The sequence below is a fragment of the Zootermopsis nevadensis genome, unplaced genomic scaffold (assembly GCF_977971745.1).
Source record: "Zootermopsis nevadensis isolate Lab colony 2312 unplaced genomic scaffold, Znev_1.0 Znev_ptg000036l, whole genome shotgun sequence".
Taxonomy (NCBI): domain Eukaryota; kingdom Metazoa; phylum Arthropoda; class Insecta; order Blattodea; family Termopsidae; genus Zootermopsis; species Zootermopsis nevadensis.
Genome location: NW_028259168.1, coordinates 1,936 through 22,847, shown reverse-complemented (window position 1 = coordinate 22,847; position 20,912 = coordinate 1,936). Strand labels below are relative to the sequence as shown.

The following is a 20,912-nucleotide window of genomic DNA, read 5'->3' as shown; positions in this document are numbered from 1 at the left end:
TTATTGCTGTTTCCAGTTGGTATAGGTATCGTTTGTAGGCGTGGGTGGAGACTATTTGTGAAGTGATTTTGGTTTTTGTTATGTAGTGCTGTGACCTGCCGGGGTATTTTCTGTGCTTGTGGTGTGTTAAGCAAGGATAAAGGTTTTAAAACTTGTAAGTTTGGCGTGTGGTGTTTGTTATGAATTTGGATTTGCTTGCAAAAATCTCATGCCCAGTAGATGACAGATTTGTTGATTTATTTGGCTGGATTTTTTCTTTCGACTCAAGTGCTTTGAACACATTTTGGTTAAAGATTGTTGATTGATATGATGTCTGTTTGGACCACCTTTGGCTGCTCCCTCATAAATATATTTTTGCATAACCCCCTCATTCTCTCATCTTCGGCTCCCCACCCACCCGTTAACCCTCAATTATTTTTTTAGAGGGCAGAAATCAGAAATCGGTTCAGTCCTGCCCTCGTTTTATATTTAGAACTTAATACTACACTTAATACTACTGTAAGAATCCGCTGGGTCTCGAACTGCCGATGCCATTCGGCTGCCCTTCTGTTCCCGCTCAATACGTAGTTTACTGGGTTCGCTACTATAATTCGCTGTGGTCAAGTTCGCACAGAGAGAGAGAGAGAGAGAGAGAGAGAGAGAGTGAGAGAGAGTGAGAGTGAGAGAGAGTGAGTGAGAGTGAGTGTGTGTTGGTAAGCGTGAGTCTAGTCTTCGGAGTCTTGGAGGTGCTGTAAGTTTATGTGTGCGAACAGCGATCTAGGTGGGCTGTCATCAGGTTACGGAATGATGGGGTGTTCTCGTTTAACGGTTGAGGTTATGTGTCGATGATTCCCGAGGAATCAAATAAATAAACGCCATGAGGCGTTTACGGCATTGATAAGTGACATTTATATACTCAGAAGTGTGTGTGGTGTGCCCCCCTCCCCAAGAACAAAAGTACATGTTCAATCAACTGCGTCATCAGAATGCTGTTTATTTTTGCATTTGTGTTAGTTAAAAGTGAATGCATTTTGTCTTTCTGGGAATAGCTGAGAGAAGAAGCTTAATTGATCCTTGGGATTTTACTCGGGGAAAAGCTGTCTGTCACCTGACCAGCCTACTGCTTGCCAGGAAATCAGTGGAGTATGTTCAGTACACTTGGCAGGCTCACTTCTTATCGCAACAGGAATTTGGCACGTGGAAGATTGTTTTTTGTCCAACAGTTCTCAGACTTTTCCTGCGTAAGACGTAGTTTACTACTACTCTGCTATGACAAGGAGGTCGGATGAGTTCGCTGTTTTTCAGACGTTGCCGTCCCTGCCTATGATAAAATGGCGTGGGCGTTCTGCCCCTCTGTATTTCTTTGGTTGCTAGGATGCATTCTGAGTCCAGTGCAGATTTACTCTCATATATATTGCCAGGGCGTGGAAGTTAATTTGAATTGATGTGTGTCATCTTTCCCTTGTGTGAAGGACATAAGTGTGAAATATTTTGGTTGCATGGAGGGTTGGTTTAGTTGGCCAGTTGATTATTGATGAGGTGTAGAGTGCATTCGTAGTAGCAGTTACGACTGGTGTCACAATGCGGATATTTATTTTGGTATTTGGTATTGTTTCAGGTAGGAGTGCCTGCAAGCATGTGGGATACTATAGCCGTTGCCCACTTTTGATTCCTAGTGACCAAGTATGGGGTGTTCGTAGCATGCCTCACAATGCCACAAGGAAGACCTCAGGCCCTCGTGCGATTACCTTGCTTTCCGAGGAGGTGTACGGTTATAGATTTAGTGGGAGTGCCTAGTCTGTCTCAAAGAGTAGTTTGAGATCAGGGGATGTACTGAGTAGCAACTTTCATGTGAACTGTAGCTGTAGTGTGTGTTTACTGGTATCAACGAAGACATGGAGGACTAATTTGTCTGAATATCAGCGTTTCAGAAGATCAGTTGTGTGTGTGATGGGGAAGCAGCTTTTTTGGAGTTGGAGATGTGAAGAACCAGACAGAACGAAGCACCTGTAGTGTTTGTGACTTGGATAAGGAATTGCATTGTTCAGGTATGTTAGAGAGTACAGTTTATTTACATTCCATAGATCCTTCTTAGGACTAAACCAAAGGATGGAGAACAAATCATTTCATACAATACATATAAACTTCAGTACTTTTGACACAATTACAAGGATGTGTTTCACATGTGAATGTACATAACCTTCAGATTCTGCAATTCAATTATGAAAAATAATTTAAATGCAGGCTTGAACACCTTTAAATCATTTAGAGTTTTAATTGTTGGTGGAAGATCATTAAATGACTTGATACGCGTATAATACGTTCCTTTTTGACGTTTATTACGGTTAGCATAGACTATAGAAAAATTATATACTTGTAATTAATTTTTATTTTATTGTTGAGATTTGTCAAAGTCCACTTACAAAATAAAAGTCTAGTCAATGATATGTTGGTGTCCATGAATCCCAAAGGTTCTGGAAATAAATATGACATGCGCCCTGATGTGGAGAAAAGGTGTTTAGAGTATTACAGTAAGTGCAGTACTTGAAAGTTACTGTAACTAAAACATTTGACTTCCCTTACCAGTGAATCTGGCCTGCGTTGTCACTCGTTATAACTTGAAACTGCTGCTTGTGTTTTCCAGGTCGTGGAGACAGCATCTGGTGCTCTGAAGTCGAGCACGACGGATCCGTTCTACCGTCGTCAGTGCTGGGAAATAATTTGCTGTTTCTTGGTGGCATCCCTGAATTTTAATGATGATGAGAATAGAGTGCAGCAGCTGTTCTCCTGTCCAAGGTATATAAGAGCAGTTGGAGGCAGAAGAATATTGTAAAACTAACCTCATTCTTGATATTAAAAAAGTGTACAAAATAAAAGATGTTTTTCCAGCCTGATGGTACTAACATGACATAACAGATTGTTAATCACTGGCTTTTCAACGCAGAATTGTAAGCGAGTCCCATGGCAGTCTATGAGGCACTGGTATAGATCTTTCTCTGAGCACCCAGAACTCATTATTTACTGGTACAGTGAGCCTGTTAGAGGCTGTATCACAATTAGTTTGTGTTTAGTATCCTGCCAGTACCAGGAGGCATCTGCACGTAATGTATTTCTTTCTCATATCATAAACCCAGATTTCCCATTTTCTCTGTCCCTTTTACATCAGTTGCTGATTTAGGAAGCAGCTACTGCATTGGCCACTGTTGTGACCAACATTTTGTACACTGAACATTAGGATGTGAGTGTAATTATCTGTACTCATTGTGATTCGCCGTTGCAGTTCTGATGATCCACATGTGGAGATCTCCGCAGTCCATGGGATTGCGTGCAGATTGCAGGACAAGCAAGCCAGAGCCACTCACCAGATGGCAGTCACAGGCAAGTTCATCCATTTGAGTAAATTGTTTAATGAACTTATTTTCTGAATTGCAATGCCATTATTGAAAGAAGAAGACCTTTTTTCCTGAAAAGTAGTAAATGGTTTTAATGAAATAAAGAACTTGTCTATTTCTTCTATTGAGACTACAAAGAAACAATGAAGAACGTGATTTTTCTTTGCCAGTTTAAGGAACCACATTTTGAGGCTGACCTCCACATTGTTCTATAATTGAGAATGCATGGAGTGTACCTCCATGCTCCCACTGCCTCATGGCATTGCGCTTAGTCACAAGGATAACTGCAGCTGATATAGCGAACCATTAAATGTTTAAAAATCATAATCTGTGTTGGTTTTCTGTAAGTCCAAGTGGTGTTAGAACCCAAAGACCACTGTGAGAACCTGAAATCTCTCTTAAAACCACATTTAGTATGTGAACTTGTTGAAAGCGTCTGCTTCATATCTGGAAAAGCCAGTAAGGCCTGTTGTGTATGTTGGTAGGAGTGTTTGTTGCTGCAGCCATGAAAGAGTTACGACGGTGTGTTCCTTGTTTGTCACTACACAATGGTGGCGATATCTCAGGTAGCTGGTGAGTTCAGTTTTATAAATTTAGATTGTTCAACATTGAAACAATTTATATTACTGATGGTGAAGTTTCCACCTTTGCTTCCAGAAGGTATGATAAAGTGGCATTACTGATGGTGATATGGAAAAAAAATCTAATTGCTACGGCTACCTCTTGCCCCTTGTCGGTTGAATTCACCTTAGTAGTAGAAGTGCTACAGATGTTGGGTGTGTTGTAGTGGCTTGCCATTTCTTAATCTTTCATTTAGGTCCTTTCTCCATGACATCAAAACAGGCGAACCTGAGGGGCATGGACCGACTGGTGTTTGTAGACTCCCTTGCTGTCATAATGGGGCACGAGGAGAGGGAGCCGTGTATCTTGGAGACAGCGATCAACATCCTCGGTTCCAAACAGACGGCAAGCGAACTGTTCGTTAAATATCCACTGAATCAGTGGCAACAGAAGTTGCGTGGGACTGACGTGATGTGTGTGAGTTGTAGAGTTTGTAGTTGCAGTATTATGACGTGTGGAATAATGGCCCACTTGGCGAATGCTTTAAATTTGCTGGGGGGGGAGGAAAGAAAGGCTCCAGTATGAATCTGTGAGTGAGGGAGTTCAGAATTTGTCAGGTCGCTGGTTGTGACACTGTCGTGACCCGTATTTAAAGTTAACTTGTGAATGGGTTTGTAATGAACTTGACAGAATTTGTCTTCTGAAAATGGAAGGTGCTTGTTCATTGGCTAAGGTAGGAGTGTTAACTGCTTGGTGAAGTAAAACTGTGTGCTCTTAGAAGAGTGTGATGTCTTGATTTCTTGAATGTGACTGTATTTTCTCTTTCTGGGAGTAGCAGATTACGAGAAACAGAATGATCCTTCAGATTCTACTGAGCACCATGCTGTTTGTCACGTGACCTGCGTACTGCCAGCCAGACAAGCATTGAAGTACGTGCGGTAACAGTTGGCGGACCGACTTGATGTCAGAAGATTAAACCTGCTGGGACAAAGAAGGAACATCGTATCCGCAAGAAACTGATATCAGTCTGAACGAGGCATTCGTTGTGTGAGTACATGAGCATTAGAATGTATTTGATGTGGTTGTCGTGTGAGAGAGATGAGTCTGTCCAATTTTATTAGGTACTTCAGATGTTGTGAACTTAAATGTGAGATTTGATATGTTGAAAGACCTATGTGCGGTGAGAGATTGGCATAATTGCTGTATCTGTGGTATGCTAGAGGCATTCATGATTCTCTAGTGAATATATTGTTCATAGGACATCAAAATTGGAGGTTAGGTATAGCTTGTAGACGAGGGTGGTGACTATTTGTGATAAGGTTTTGTTAATGAGTGGTTTTGTTACATGTGTGATGTGTGTAGTGCTGTGGAGCCTTTAATGTGATGTGTTTACTAATTAATAAGTGATTAATTGCGAAGGTAAGGAATTTAGTTTTGTTGACGTGTGAGTATTGTGCACAGTGACCGGAGCTGCTGGGATATTTTCTGTGCTTTTGGTTAATTTTGAGCAAGGGGATCGGTTATGAAACCTTTAAATTAGGTGATGTGTTGAATGTGATTGCATTTTTTTTCTGGTAATAGCTGCAGAGAAGAAGCTTGATTGATCCATGGGACTTTACTGAGGTTGAAGGATGCGTCACCTGACATGACTACTGCTTGCCAGGAAAAGAGTGGAGTATGTGCAGAAACACTTTGCTGGCTCACTGATATGACGACAGGAAATCAATCGGCTGTTATCACGAAGGACCTCATGTCTGCGAGAGATTTATCTCTGTGTCTACTTGACATGCATTGTGTAAGTATACGAGAAATATGATTATGAAATGTGCTAATTCATGATTCACACAATCAAATTCTTTGGCAAGATAGCGAAATATTCCACCATGCACATGCACTTGTTTATGTTTACAAGATGTTTTGATATCTGCATTGTAACAAGTTTCACAGTTTGAAGGACTTGTCGTAAGACAGAACACTGAATAATAATAATAATAGTATTCTACCATGTTTTCCATTGGAGGTAGCTCTGCCTTCATTTTATGTGTTTGGCATTGGTATTTTAATTTGGCCAAGAAAGAGGATTTCCAGGATAGGTAAGGTAGCTTCCCTATCTCTCGGTGAGAGACTGAGGGCGAGTTTCTTTTTTTTTGAGAGAGTGTTTTATTTATTTCTTGTGAGAGGTTGAGATATCACTTGAGTCAGATTGGTTCAGTCTTCGTTGTCGTGGTTTTGAACTTTGTAAATGTATGCTCATGTTTGATTCTTTTGAAATTGGTATTGTATTTATATCTCCTTATCATTGATCATTTACATCCAGTTTACGTAAAATGGGATTGCCGGTGGATGTAATGACACTAAGAGCCTCCCCCTTTTAACTTAAAAAAGGGTGATACAGTTAAATTATGGTGCGAGTGTGTTGTTTTCTTTCCATTTTATGGATCCAAGTTCTGAGCATTGGCGATTGCTGGTTGGTATGTTTGACTTATAATCTGTGTTTGTGTTTCATGTACGCCAGTGCATCGGACACGTACGAGTGGATGCGGCCTGTTCTGGAGGGGACTCGAGGCGAATGGCTCTTTGTGTGTGTTGCGGTATCGTTCATCACCTTACTTTGAATGGCGTATGGTGTAGTACTTGGTGCAACGTGCAAAGGTAACTTATATCTTAATTGCGTCATGCTTGTGTTCTTCAATACAATAATTTTATTCACCGTCTTTACACAAGCTTATAGATTGTTAAAATCACATAAAATTATAACATTTCAACATATGATATTGTTACATTTTAAAATGACGACATGTTTCCATGTTCATTCCATCATCGTCAGGTCTATCAATTAAAATTAAAAACTGTTGCACTTGCTGCCCTGCGTATACTGATTTGTTCTACCCGATAGATTTTATTTGTTTAACCTCCAGGCTTCTTCCGTTTAATTTTTGAAGACTGCGCCTGGATGTCTTAAATCTGCAAAATCAATTTTAATTTTCATATCCTGATCCTGGCTACTGACATAGGAAATGGAATAATTTTAAAGAATTACTCAATATATCGTAATACAAGCAAAAGAAAAGTAATCACAAAATATTTAAAGTATTATAACATACCGGGTTGTGTGTGAGGTGCGTGTCCGATATTAATCTACCAAATACGTTTAACATAACAAATTCTATAAAATTAATAAACGAAATCCAACAATTGAATTTTCATAATAATAAAATTATACAAATTTGTTCTTTTGACATCAATAATATGTATACAAATATTCCAACAATCATGCTACGAGATATTGTAAGAGATATTCTAAATAGACAGAATATAAATACAGATCTAATAAATGAAATTACAAATATAACTAACATTATTATTAACCAAAATTATTTCCAATTCAACAATGAATATTGGAAACAAGAAACAGGGTTACCCATGGGAGCTCCAACCTCGAGCATATTATCTGAAATATTCTTACAATATCTCGAGCATGATTATATAGTAAATATATTAAACAAATATCAAATCAAATACTATAGTAGATATGTTGATGATATACTCATGATTTTTGATGCAAAAAATACAAATATAAAAAATGTTTTAAATGAATTTAACAACATAAATCAAAATATACAATTCACTTTAGAAACAGAACAAAATAACAAATTAAATTATTTAGATCTAACTATAATACGAAACGAAAACAACTCTGAATTCAAAATATACAGAAAACCTACAAATACAAGCACCATAATTCATGCCTCTTCATGCCATCCAAATGAACATTAACAAATGGCTATTAATTACTTAATAAACCGAAAAAATACATATCCCATGACCACAATAAACAAACAAATTGAATGTAACATAATAAAACAAATTCTAATAGAAAACGGATATAATAATTATGAATTAAAACCCAAAAATAAAATAAACAATGTAAACAACATAAATGAAGACAAAAACGAAAATAAACAAAACAAATGGGCCACATTCACATATATAGGAAAAGAAACCAAATATATAACAAAAACATTTAAAACAAATAACAAAAATAGCATTTAGAACAAAAAACACAATAAAAAACATCTTGAAACAAAAGCCACAAATAGACACAACAAATCAATACGAAAAACCAGGCATATATAGGTTAAAATGCAATGATTGCCCGTTAACCTATATAGGCCAAACCGGACGCACCTTTAGTCAAAGATACAAAGAGCATATTACAGCAATTAAACACAATAAAGATCATTCAGCATATGCAAAGCATATATTAAACACAGGACATACATACAACAAAATAGAACAAACAATGGACATTATAAAAATAATACAAAACAAGCGACATAGAGACACCATAGAAAAATATCATATACAAAGAACACATAAACAAAATCTTGCATTAAACGACAGTAACATCTACACGAACATTCCGATATTTAACATTCTACAGTCCATCGACCCAACCCCCTAAACAACTTTCACCCAATATATATAGCCATACACGATACTCACAGCTTAGTTGCAGTCTACAGCTCCGTAATATCGGACACGCACCTCACACACAACCCGGTATGTTATAATACTTTAAATATTTTGTGATTACTTTTCTTTTGCTTGTATTACGATATATTGAGTAATTCTTTAAAATTATTCCATTTCCTATGTCAGTAGCCAGGATCAGGATATGAAAATTAAAATTGATTTTGCAGATTTAAGACATCCAGGCGCAGTCTTCAAAAATTAAACGGAAGAAGCCTGGAGGTTAAACAAATAAAATCTATCGGGTAGAACAAATCAGTATACGCAGGGCAGCAAGTGCAACAGTTTTTAATTTTAATTGATAGACCTGACGATGATGGAATGAACATGGAAACATGTCGTCATTTTAAAATGTAACAATATCATATGTTGAAATGTTATAATTTTATGTGATTTTAACAATCTATAAGCTTGTGTAAAGACGGTGAATAAAATTATTGTAGTGCAAAGGTAGTTGATTTTTCCGATCATGTAGAGTTATTATTGTCTCTCACGGAGTCCGACGAACGCAAAGGAGTTTTGAAATTTTAATCTGATTTGAAATCAGTCATTGACACTTCCACTTCCAAGACAAGGCAGGGGTTTATTTTAGCAATGACGTACGTGATTCACACACGAGACTACCTTCTAAATTTCCTTCTAAATTTGACCTGTCCCATCCCTATCACGACTAGACTCCCAAGTCTTGAGAAGTCACTTGTCCCAAGTCTTGAGAAGTCCTTGTCCCAAGTCTTGAGAAATCACTTGTCCCAAGTCTTGAGAAGTCACTCGTCCCAAGTCTTGAGAAGTCACTCGTCCCAAGTCTTGAGAAGTCACTTGTCCCAAGTCTTGAGAAGTCACTCGTTTTAAGTCTTGAGAAGTTCTTGTCCGAAGTCTTGAGAAGTCACTTGTCCCAAGTCTTGAGAAGTCCTTGTCCCAAGTCTTGAGAAGTCACTCGTCCCAAGTCTTGAGAAGTCACTCGTCCCAAGTCTTGAGAAGTTCTTGTCCCAAGTCTTGAGAAGTCACTTGTCCCAAGTCTTGAGAAGTTCTTGTCCCAAGTCTTGAGAAGTTCTTGTCCCAAGTCTTGAGAAGTTCTTGTCCCAAGTCTTGAGAAGTTCTTGTCCCAAGTCTTGAGAAGTCACTCATCACAAGTCTTGAGAAGTTCTTGTCCCAAGTCTTGAGAAGTTCTTGTCCCAAGTCTTGACAAGTCACTCGTCCCAAGTCTTGAGAAGTTATTGTCCCAAGTCTTGTCTGCTTGTTTAGGGCTGTGCCTCACCTGTCAGCTGAATTCAAATTTTTTCGAAAATTCTTAGTTTTCTTCGCGTTTCGCGCCATTTGCAGTCGTTTTTAATTTTTTTAAAATTTCGAAAATTTTTGAAAATTCTCAAAGGGGGTACCCCTTTGAGAAATTTCAATTTTTTCGAAAAATTTCGAAAAATCGAAAAACGTGGCAAATCGTCCAAAAAGCGCACAAAACTAAGAATTTTTGAAAATTTTCAACTTTTAATTTTTTTCCGAATTTTCCGAAAATTTTTGGTTTTGTGCGCATTTCAGAAGGTTTGCAGCGTTTTTTGATTTTTCGAAAAATTTCAAAAAATTTTCCTTCTAAATTTGACCTGTCCCATCCCTATCAGGACTAGACTCCCAAGTCTTGAGAAGTCACTTGTCCCAAGTCTTCAGAAGTCCTTGTCCCAAGTGTTGAGAAGTTCTTGTCCCAACTTATATCTTAATTGCATCCTGCTTGTGTTCCTCAATACAATACTTTTATTTTCCGTCGTTTCACAACCCAAAAGTGTAATAACATTTTTAACCATCCCAAAACACAATACTATAATCATACACCGCACCAATCATCACAGGAAAAATTAAACTACGTAAGAACCCATATTCTATCAGACCATTAATAAATTGGACATCAGCCCCTGCATATAAAATAGCAATAAAAATACAAAACATTTTAAAAGAATATTGTAATTTACCAAATACCTTTAATATAACAAATTCTATAAAATTAATAAATGAAATCCAACAATTAAATTTTCATAATAATAAAAATATACAAATTTGTTCTTTTGACATCAATAATATGTATACAAATATTCCAACAAGCATGCTACGAGATATTATAAGAGATATTCTAAATAGACAGAATATAAATACAGATCTAATAAATGAAATTACAAATATAACTAACATTATTATTAACCAAAATTATTTCCAATTCAACAATGAATATTGGAAACAAGAAACAGGATTACCTATGGGAGCTCCCACCTCGAGCATATTATCTGAAATATTCTTACAATATCTCGAACATGATTACATAGTAAATATATTAAATAAATATCAAATTAAATACTATAGTAGATATGTTGACGATATACTCATGATTTTTGATGGAAAAAATACAGATATAAAAAATGTTTTAAATGAATTTAACAACATAAATCAAAATATACAATTTACTTTAGAAAAAGAACAAAATAACAAATTAAATTATTTAGATCTAACTATAATACGAAACGAAAATAACTTCGAATTCAAAATATACAGAAAGCCCACAAATACAAGCACCATAATTCATGCCTCTTCATGCCATCCGAATGAACATAAACAGATGGCTATTAACTACTTAATAAACAGAAAAAATACATATCCCATAACCACAGAAAACAAACAAATTGAATGTAACACAATAAAACAAATTCTAATAGAAAACGGATATAATAATTATGAATTAAAACCCAAAAATAAAATAAACAATGTAAACAACATAAATGAAGACGGAAACGAAAATAAACAAAACAAATGGGCCACATTCACATATATAGGAAAAGAAACCAAATATATAACAAAAACATTTAAAACAAATAACATAAAAATAGCATTTAGAACAAAAAACACTATAAAAAACATCTTGAAACAAAAACCACAAATAGACACAACAAATCAATACGAAAAACCAGGCATATATAGGTTAAAATGCAATGATTGCCCGTTAACCTATATAGGCCAAACTGGACGCACCTTTAATCAAAGATATAAAGAGCATATTACAGCAATAAAACATAATAAAGACCATTCAGCATATGCAAAGCATATATTAAACACAGGACATTCATACAACAAAATAGAACATACAATGGACATTATAAAAATAATACAAAACAAACGACATAGAGACACCATAGAGAAATATCATATACAAAGAACACATAAACAAAACCTTGCATTAAACGACAGCAACATTTACACGAACAATCCGATATTTAACATTCTACAGTCCATTGACCCAACCCCCTAAACAACTTTCACCTATATATAGCCACACACGATACTCACAACTCAGTTGCTGTCTGCCATTCAATAACAACGGACACGCACATCACACACAACCCGGTATGTTATAATACTTTATATTTTGTGATTGCATTTCTTTTGCTTGTAATACGATATATTTGAGTAATTCCTTAAATATAAAATTAGAGTAAAATTATTCCATTTCCTATGTCGGTAGCCAGAATCACGATATGAAAATTAAAATTGATTTTACAGATATAGGCACCCAGGCGCAGTCTCGAAAATTAAATGGAAGAAGCCTGGAGATGTAATAAAATCAAAAACGGGTAAAAACAAAATCAATATAAGCAGAGAAACAGATACACCAGATTTTAATTTTAATTTTGATAGACCTGACGATGATAGAATTGTATATCGAAACATGTCGTCAATTTTAAAAATGTAACAATTTTATGTGAAATTTTATGTAATTTTAACAATAAGCTTGTGAAACGACGGAAAATAAAAGTATTGTATTCTTGTCCCAAGTCTTGAGAAGTCACTCGTCCCAAGTCTTGAGAAGTTATTGTCCCAAGACTTGTCTGCTTGTTTAGGGCTGTGCCTCACCTGTCTTAGCTGAATTGAATTTTTTCGAAAATTCTTAGTTTTCTTCGCGTTTCACGCCATTTGCAGTCTTTTTTATTTTTTTAAAATTTCGAAAATTTTTGAAAATTCTCAAAGAGGTACCCCTTTGAGAAATTTCAATTTTTTCGAAAAATTTCGAAAAATCGAAAAACGTGGCAAATCGTCCAAAAAGCGCACAAAACTAAGAATTTTTGAAAATTTTCAACTTTTAATTTTTTTCCAAATTTTCCGAAAATTGTTGGTTTTGTGCGCATTTCAGAAGGTTTGCAGCGTTTTTTGATTTTTCGAAAAATTTGAAAATTTTTCCTTCTAAATTTGACCTGTCCCATCCCTATCAGGTCTAGACTCCCAAGTCTTGAGAAGTCACTTGTCCCAAGTCTTGAGAAGTCACTCGTCCCAAGTCTAGAGAAGTCACTCGTCCCAAGTCTTGAGAAGTTCTTGTCCCAAGTCTTGAGAAGTCACTTGTCCCAAGTCTTGAGAAGTTCTTGTCCCAAGTCTTGAGAAGTCACTTGTCCCAAGTCTTGAGAAGTTCTTGTCCCAAGTCTTGAGAAGTTCTTGTCCCAAGTCTTGAGAAGTCACTTGTCCCAAGTCTTGAGAAGTCACTTGTCCCAAGTCTTGAGAAGTTCTTGTCCCAAGTCTTTAGAAGTCACTCGTCCCAAGTCTTGAGAAGTCCTTGTCCTAAGTCTTGAGAAGTTCTTGTCCCAAGTCTTGAGAAGTCACTCGTCCCAAGTCTTGAGAAGTTCTTGTCCCAAGTCTTGAGAAGTTCTTGTCCCAAGTCTTGAGAAGTCACTTGTCCCAAGTCTTGAGAAGTCACTCGTCCCAAGTCTTGAGAAGTTCTTGTCCCAAGTCTTGAGAAGTTCTTGTCCCAAGTTTTGAGAAGTCACTTGTCCCAAGTTTTGAGAAGTTCTTGTCCCAAGTCTTGAGAAGTCCTTGTCCCAAGTCTTGAGAAGTTATTGTCCCAAGTCTTGTCTGCTTGTTTAAGGCTTTGCCTCACCTGTCTTAGCTGAATTCAATTTTTTTCGAATATTCTTAGTTTTCTTCGCGTTTCACGCCATTTGCAGTCGTTTTTAATTTTTTTAAAATTTCGAAAAATTTTGAAAATTCTCAAAGGGGTACCCCTTTGAGAAATTTCAATTTTTTCGAAAAATTTCGAAAAATCGAAAAACGTGGCAAATCGTCCAAAAAGCGCACAAAACTAAGAATTTTTGAAAATTTTCAACTTTTAATTTTTTTCCGAATTTTCCGAAAATTTTTGGTTTTGTGCGCATTTCAGAAGGTTTGCAGCGTTTTTTGATTTTTCGAAAAATTTGAAAATTTTTCCTTCTAAATTTGACCTGTCCCATCCTTATCAGGACTAGACTCCCAAGTCTTGAGAAGTCACTTGTCCCAAGTCTTGAGAAGTCCTTGTCCCAAGTCTTGAGAAGTCATTCGTCCCAAGTCTTGAGAAGTCACTCGTCCCAAGTCTTGAGAAGTTCTTGTCCCAAGTCTTGAGAAGTCACTTGTCCCAAGTCTTGAGAAGTCCTTGTCCCAAGTCTTGAGAAGTCACTTGTCCCAAGTCTTGAAAAGTCACTCGTCCCAAGTCTTGAGAAGTCACTCGTCCCAAGTCTTGAGAAGTCACTCGTCCCAAGTCTTGAGAAGTCACTCGTCCCAAGTCTTGAGAAGTTATTGTCCCAAGACTTGTCTGCTTGTTTAGGGCTGTGCCTCACCTGTCTTAGCTGAATTCAATTTCTTCGGAAATTCTTAGTTTTCTTCGCGTTTCACGCCATTTGCAGTCGTTTTTAATTTTTTTTAAATTTCGAAAAATTTTGAAAATTCTCAAAAGGGTACCCCTTTGAGAAATTTCAATTTTTTCGAAAAATTTCGAAAAATCGAAAAACGTGGCAAATCGTCCAAAAAGCGCACAAAACTAAGAATTTTTGAAAATTTTCAACTTTTAATTTTTTTCCGAATTTTCCGAAAATTTTTGGTTTTGTGCGCATTTCACAAGGTTTGCAGCGTTTTTTGATTTTTCGAAAAATTTGAAAATCTTTCCTTCTAAATTTGACCTGTCCCATCCCTATCAGGACTAGACACCCAAGTCTTGAGAAGTTCTTGTCCCAAGTCTTGAGAAGTCACTCGTCCCAAGTCTTGAGAAGTTCTTGTCCCAAGTCTTGAGAAGTTCTTGTCCCAAGTCTTGAGAAGTTCTTGTCCCAAGTCTTGAGAAGTGCTTGTCCCAAGTCTTGACAAGTCACTCGTCCCAAGTCTTGAGAAGTTATTGTCCCAAGTCTTGTCTGCTTGTTTAGGGCTGTGCCTCACCTGTCTTAGCTGAATTCATATTTTTTCGAAAATTCTTAGTTTTCTTCGCGTTTCGCGCCATTTGCAGTCGTTTTTAATTTTTTAAAATTTCGAAAATTTTTGAAAATTCTCAAAGGGGTACCCCTTTGAGAAATTTCAATTTTTTCGAAAAATTTCGAAAAATCGAAAAACGTGGCAAATCGTCCAAAAAGCGCACAAAACTAAGAATTTTTGAAAAATTTCAACTTTTAATTTTTTTCCGAATATTCCGAAAATTTTTGGTTTTGTGCGCATTTCAGGTTTGCAGCGTTTTTTGATTTTTCGAAAAATTTGAAAATTTTTCCTTCTAAATTTGACCTGTCCCATCCTTATCAGGACTAGACTCCCAAGTCTTGAGAAGTCACTTGTCCCAAGTCTTGAGAAGTCCTTGTCCCAAGTCTTGAGAAGTTCTTGTCCCAAGTCTTGAGAAGTCACTTGTCCCAAGTCTTGAGAAGTCACTTGTCCCAAGTCTTGAGAAGTTCTTGTCCCAAGTCTTGAGAAGTTCTTGTCCCAAGTCTTGAGAAGTTCTTGTCCCAAGTCTTGAGAAGTCACTTGTCCCAAGTCTTGAGAAGTTCTTGTCCCAAGTCTTGAGAAGTCACTTGTCCCAAGTCTTGAGAAGTCACTCGTCCCAAGTCTTGAGAAGTTCTTGTCCCAAGTCTTGAGAAGTTCTTGTCCCAAGTCTTGAGAAGTTCTTGTCCCAAGTCTTGAGAAGTGCTTGTCCCAAGTCTTGAGAAGTTCTTGTCCCAAGTCTTGAGAAGTTCTTGTCCCAAGTCTTGAGAAGTTCTTGTCCCAAGTCTTGAGAAGTTCTTGTCCCAAGTCTTGAGAAGTTCTTGTCCCAAGTCTTGAGAAGTCACTCGTCCCAAGTCTTGAGAAGTCACTCGTCCCAAGTCTTGAGAAGTTCTTGTCCCAAGTCTTGAGAAGTTCTTGTCACAAGTCTTGAGAAGTTCTTGTCCCAAGTCTTGAGAAGTCACTTGTCCCAAGTCTTGAGAAGTTCTTGTCCCAAGTCTTGAGAAGTTACTCGTCCCAAGTTTTGAGAAGTTCTTGTCACAAGTCTTGAGAAGTTCTTGTCCCAAGTCTTGAGAAGTTCTTGTCCCAAGTCTTGACAAGTCACTCGTCCCAAGTCTTGAGAAGTTATTGTCCCAAGTCTTGTCTGCTTGTTTAGGGCTGTGCCTCACCTGTCTTAGCTGAATTCAAATTTTTTCGAAAATTCTTAGTTTTCTTCGCGTTTCGCGCCATTTGCAGTCGTTTTTAATTTTTTTAAAATTTCGAAAATTTTTGAAAATTCTCAAAGGGGTACCCCTTTGAGAAATTTCAATTTTTTCGAAAAATTTCGAAAAATCGAAAAACGTGGCAAAACGTCCAAAAAGCGCACAAAACTAAGAATTTTTTAAAAATTTCAACTTTTAATTTTTTTCCGAATATTCCGAAAATTTTTGGTTTTGTGCGCATTTCAGAAGGTTTGCAGCGTTTTTTGATTTTTCGAAAAATTTGAAAATTTTTTCTTCTAAATTTGACCTGTCCCATCCTTATCAGGACTAGACTCCCAAGTCTTGAGAAGTCACTTGTCCCAAGTCTTGAGAAGTCCTTGTCCCAAGTCTTGAGAAGTTCTTGTCCCAAGTCTTGAGAAGTCACTTGTCCCAGGTCTTGAGAAGTCACTCGTTCCAAGTTTTGAGAAGTCACTCGTCCCAAGTCTTGAGAAGTTCTTGTCCCAATTCTTGAGAAGTCACTTGTCCCAAGTCTTGAGAAGTTCTTGTCCCAAGTCTTGAGAAGTCACTTGTCCTAAGTCTTGAGAAGTCACTCGTCCCAAGTCTTGAGAAGTTCTTGTCCCAAGTCTTGAGAAGTTCTTGTCCCAAGTCTTGAGAAGTTATTGTCCCAAGTCTTGTCTGCTTGTTTAGGGCTGTGCCTCACCTGTCTTAGCTGAATTCAAATTTTTTCGAAAATTCTTAGTTTTCTTCGCGTTTCACGCCATTTGCAGTCGTTTTTAATTTTTTTTTAAATTTCGAAATTTTTTGAAAATTCTCAAAGGGGTACCCCTTTGAGAAATTTAAATTTTTTCGAAAAATTTCGAAGAATCGAAAAACGTGGCAAATCGTCCAAAAAGCGCACAAAACTAAGAATTTTTGAAAATTTTCAACTTTTAATTTTTTTCCGAATTTTCCGAAAATTTTTGGTTTTGTGCGCATTTCACAAGGTTTGCAGCGTTTTTTGATTTTTCGAAAAATTTGAAAATCTTTCCTTCTAAATTTGACCTGTCCCATCCCTATCAGGACTAGACACCCAAGTCTTGAGAAGTCACTTGTCCCAAGTCTTGAAAAGTTCTTGTCCCAAGTCTTGAGAAGTCACTTGTCCCAAGTCTTGAGAAGTCACTTGTCCCAAGTCTTGAGAAGTCACTCGTCCCAAGTCTTGAGAAGTTCTTGTCCCAAGTCTTGAGAAGTTCTTGTCCCAAGTCTTGAGAAGTTCTTGTCCCAAGTCTTGAGAAGTTCTTGTCCCAAGTCTTGAGAAGTTCTTGTCCCAAGTCTTGAGAAGTTCTTGTCCCAAGTCTTGAGAAGTTCTTGTCCCAAGTCTTGACAAGTCACTCGTCCCAAGTCTTGAGAAGTTATTGTCCCAAGTCTTGTCTGCTTGTTTAGGGCTCTGCCTCACCTGTCTTAGCTGAATTCAAATTTTTTCGAAAATTCTTAGTTTTCTTCGCGTTTCGCGCCATTTGCAGTCGTTTTTAATTTTTTTAAAATTTCGAAAAATTTTGAAAAATCGAAAAACGTGGCAAATCGTCCAAAAAGCGCACAAAACTAAGAATTTTTGAAAAATTTCAACTTTTAATTTTTTTCCGAATATTCCGAAAATTTTTGGTTTTGTGCGCATTTCAGAAGGTTTGCAGCGTTTTTTGATTTTTCGAAAAATTTGAAAATTTTTCCTTCTAAATTTGACCTGTCCCATCCTTATCAGGACTAGACTCCCAAGTCTTGAGAAGTCACTTGTCCCAAGTCTTGAGAAGTCCTTGTCCCAAGTCTTGAGAAGTTCTTGTCCCAAGTCTTGAGAAGTCACTTGTCCCAAGTCTTGAGAAGTCACTTGTCCCAAGTCTTGAGAAGTTCTTGTCCCAAGTCTTGAGAAGTTCTTGTCCCAAGTCTTGAGAAGTCACTTGTCCCAAGTCTTGAGAAGTTCTTGTCCCAAGTCTTGAGAAGTCACTTGTCCCAAGTCTTGAGAAGTCACTCGTCCCAAGTCTTGAGAAGTTCTTGTCCCAAGTCTTGAGAAGTTCTTGTCCCAGGTCTTGAGAAGTTCTTGTCCCAAGTCTTGAGAAGTTCTTGTCCCAAGTCTTGAGAAGTTCTTGTCCCAAGTCTTGACAAGTCACTCGTCCCAAGTCTTGAGAAGTTATTGTCCCAAGTCTTGTCTGCTTGTTTAGGGCTGTGCCTCACCTGTCTTAGCTGAATTCAAATTTTTTCGAAAATTCTTAGTTTTCTTCGCGTTTCGCGCCATTTGCAGTCGTTTTTAATTTTTTTAAAATTTTGAAAAAATTTGAAAATTCTCAAAGGGGTACCCCTTTGAGAAATTTCAATTTTTTCGAAAAATTTCGAAAAATCGAAAAACGTGGCAAATCGTCCAAGAAGCGCACAAAACTAAGAATTTTTGAAAAATTTCAACTTTTAATTTTTTTCCGAATATTCCGAAAATTTTTGGTTTTGTGCGCATTTCAGAAGGTTTGCAGCGTTTTTTGATTTTTCGAAAAATTTGAAAATTTTTCCTTCTAAATTTGACCTGTCCCATCCTTATCAGGACTAGACTCCCAAGTCTTGAGAAGTCACTTGTCCCAAGTCTTGAGAAGTCCTTGTCCCAAGTCTTGAGAAGTTCTTGTCCCAAGTCTTGAGAAGTCACTTGTCCCAAGTCTTGAGAAGTCACTCGTTCCAAGTTTTGAGAAGTCACTCGTCCCAAGTCTTGAGAAGTTCTTGTCCCAAGTCTTGAAAAGTCACTTGTCCCAAGTCTTGAGAAGTTCTTGTCCCAAGTCTTGAGAAGTCACTTGTCCCCAGTCTTGAGAAGTCACTCGTTCCAAGTTTTGAGAAGTCACTCGTCCCAAGTCTTGAGAAGTTCTTGTCCCAAGTCTTGAGAAGTCACTTGTCCTAAGTCTTGACAAGTCACTCGTCCCAAGTCTTGAGAAGTTATTGTCCCAAGTCTTGAGAAGTCCTTGTCCCAAGTCTTGAGAAGTTCTTGTCCCAAGTCTTGAGAAGTCACTTGTCCCAAGTCTTGAGAAGTCACTTGTCCCAAGTCTTGAGAAGTTCTTGTCCCAAGTCTTGAGAAGTCACTTGTCCCAAGTCTTGAGAAGTTCTTGTCCCAAGTCTTGAGAAGTCACTTGTCCCAAGTCTTGAGAAGTCACTCGTCCCAAGTCTTGAGAAGTTCTTGTCCCAAGTCTTGAGAAGTTCTTGTCCCAAGTCTTGAGAAGTTCTTGTCCCAAGTCTTGAGAAGTTCTTGTCCCAAGTCTTCAGAAGTTCTTGTCCCAAGTCTTGAGAAGTTCTTGTCCCAAGTCTTGAGAAGTCACTTGTCCCAAGTCTTGAGAAGTTCTTGTCCCAAGTCTTGAGAAGTCACTCGTCCCAAGTCTTGAGAAGTTCTTGTCCCAAGTCTTGAGAAGTCACTTGTCCCAAGTCTTGAGAAGTCACTCGTCCCAAGTCTTGAGAAGTTCTTTTCCCAAGTCTTGAGAAGTTCTTGTCCCAAGTCTTGAGAAGTCACTCGTCCCAAGTCTTGAGAAGTTCTTGTCCCAAGTCTTGAGAAGTTCTTGTCCCAAGTCTTGAGAAGTTATTGTCCCAAGTCTTGTCTGCTTGTTTAGGGCTGTGCCTCACCTGTCTTAGCTGAATTCAAATTTTTTCGAAAATTCTTAGTTTTCTTCGCGTTTCACGCCATTTGCAGTCGTTTTTAATTTTTTTTTAAATTTCGAAATTTTTTGAAAATTCTCAAAGGGGTACCCCTTTGAGAAATTTCAATTTTTTCGAAAAATTTCGAAAAATCGAAAAACGTGGCAAATCGTCCAAAAAGCGCACAAAACTAAGAATTTTTGAAAAATTTCAACATTTAATTTTTTTCCGAATTTTCCGAAAATTTTTGGTTTTGTGCGCATTTGAGAAGGTTTGCAGCGTTTTTTGATTTTTCGAAAAATTTCAAAAAATTTTCATTCTAAATTTGACCTGTCCCATCCCTGTCAGGACTAGACTCCCAAGTCTTCAGAAGTCACTCGTCCCAAGTCTTGAGAAGTTCTTGTCCCAAGTGTTGAGAAGTCACTTGTCCCAAGTCTTGAGAAGTCACTCGTTCCAAGTCTTGAGAAGTCACTCGTCCCAAGTCTTGAGAAGTTCTTGTCCCAAGTCTTGAGAAGTCCCAAGTCTTGAGAATTTCTTGTCCCAAGTCTTGAGAAGTCACTTGTCCCAAGTCTTGAGAACTCACTCCTCCCAAGTCTTGAGAAGTTCTTGTTCCAAGTCTTGAGAAGTCACTTGTCCCAAGTCTTGAGAAGTTCTTGTCCCAAGTCTTGAGAAGTCACTTGTCCCAAGTCTTGAGAAGTCCTACTCAGAATATATTTATTTTGTTTTCAGTTAATTTTCTTTGCTTTGATTGAAATTAATGTTTGTTTTTTGATTTTGTTCAGGTGATGATACTTTTTTCCAGTCGAGATTAAGAAGATGAAATAAGTGAATGAATTATATTTTGTAAACTGATGTACAAACAGAATTTTTTTGCATAATAAAGACTTTTTTTATTGAATAATGTTATCATTTAGGATTCCTGAATTCCTTCCATACACTCTAGGTAGAACTTAGAATTTCTTCGAACTTTGCCAAAAACTTAGTTTTTGGTACAATTTCGGAAAATTCTAGGAAAAACTTGAGAAGATCTTGTCGCAAGTCTTGAGAAGTTCTTGTCCCAAGTCTTCTTTAGGGCTGTGCCTCACCCGTCTTAGCTGAATTCAATTTTTTTCGAAAATTTCGAATATTCTTAGTTTTCTTCGCGTTTCACGCCACTTGGGACGAGTGACTTCTCAAGACTTGGGACAAGAACTTCTCAAGACTTGGGACAAGTGCCTTCTCAAGACTTGGCACGAGTGACTTCTCAAGACTTGGGACAAGAACGTCTCAAGACTTGGGACAAGTGCCTTCTCAAGACTTGGGACGAGTGACTTCTGAAGAGTTGTGACAAGTGACTTCTCAATACTTGGGACAAGTGACATCTCAAGACTTGGGACAAGAACTTCTCAAGACTTGG

The 20,912-nt window shown here is 37.5% G+C and overlaps 1 protein-coding gene across 8 annotated transcripts; it reads left to right on the top strand.

Annotated features, from left to right (window-relative positions):
• The first annotated feature begins 704 nt into the window (after positions 1–704).
• On the top strand, positions 705–20,417 carry LOC147871922 (transcription-associated protein 1-like). 8 transcript variants are annotated; one of them, XM_087359844.1, is made up of 10 exons: positions 705–760; positions 1,598–2,027; positions 2,624–2,775; positions 3,260–3,357; positions 3,857–3,944; positions 4,189–4,409; positions 4,771–4,979; positions 5,514–5,727; positions 6,448–6,584; positions 20,299–20,417. In XM_087359844.1, the coding sequence occupies exons 4-6, from the start codon at positions 3,345–3,347 to the stop codon at positions 4,355–4,357; spliced, it is 270 nt and encodes an 89-aa protein (XP_087215970.1). In that variant the 5' UTR covers positions 705–760; positions 1,598–2,027; positions 2,624–2,775; positions 3,260–3,344; the 3' UTR covers positions 4,358–4,409; positions 4,771–4,979; positions 5,514–5,727; positions 6,448–6,584; positions 20,299–20,417. The 8 variants fall into 8 exon arrangements, with proteins under 8 accessions (XP_087215970.1, XP_087215964.1, XP_087215969.1 ...); XM_087359843.1 differs by having other exon boundaries at positions 713–760; positions 4,768–4,979; XM_087359838.1 differs by lacking the exon at positions 3,857–3,944 and having other exon boundaries at positions 707–760; positions 4,768–4,979.
• Positions 20,418–20,912: the final 495 nt, after the last annotated feature.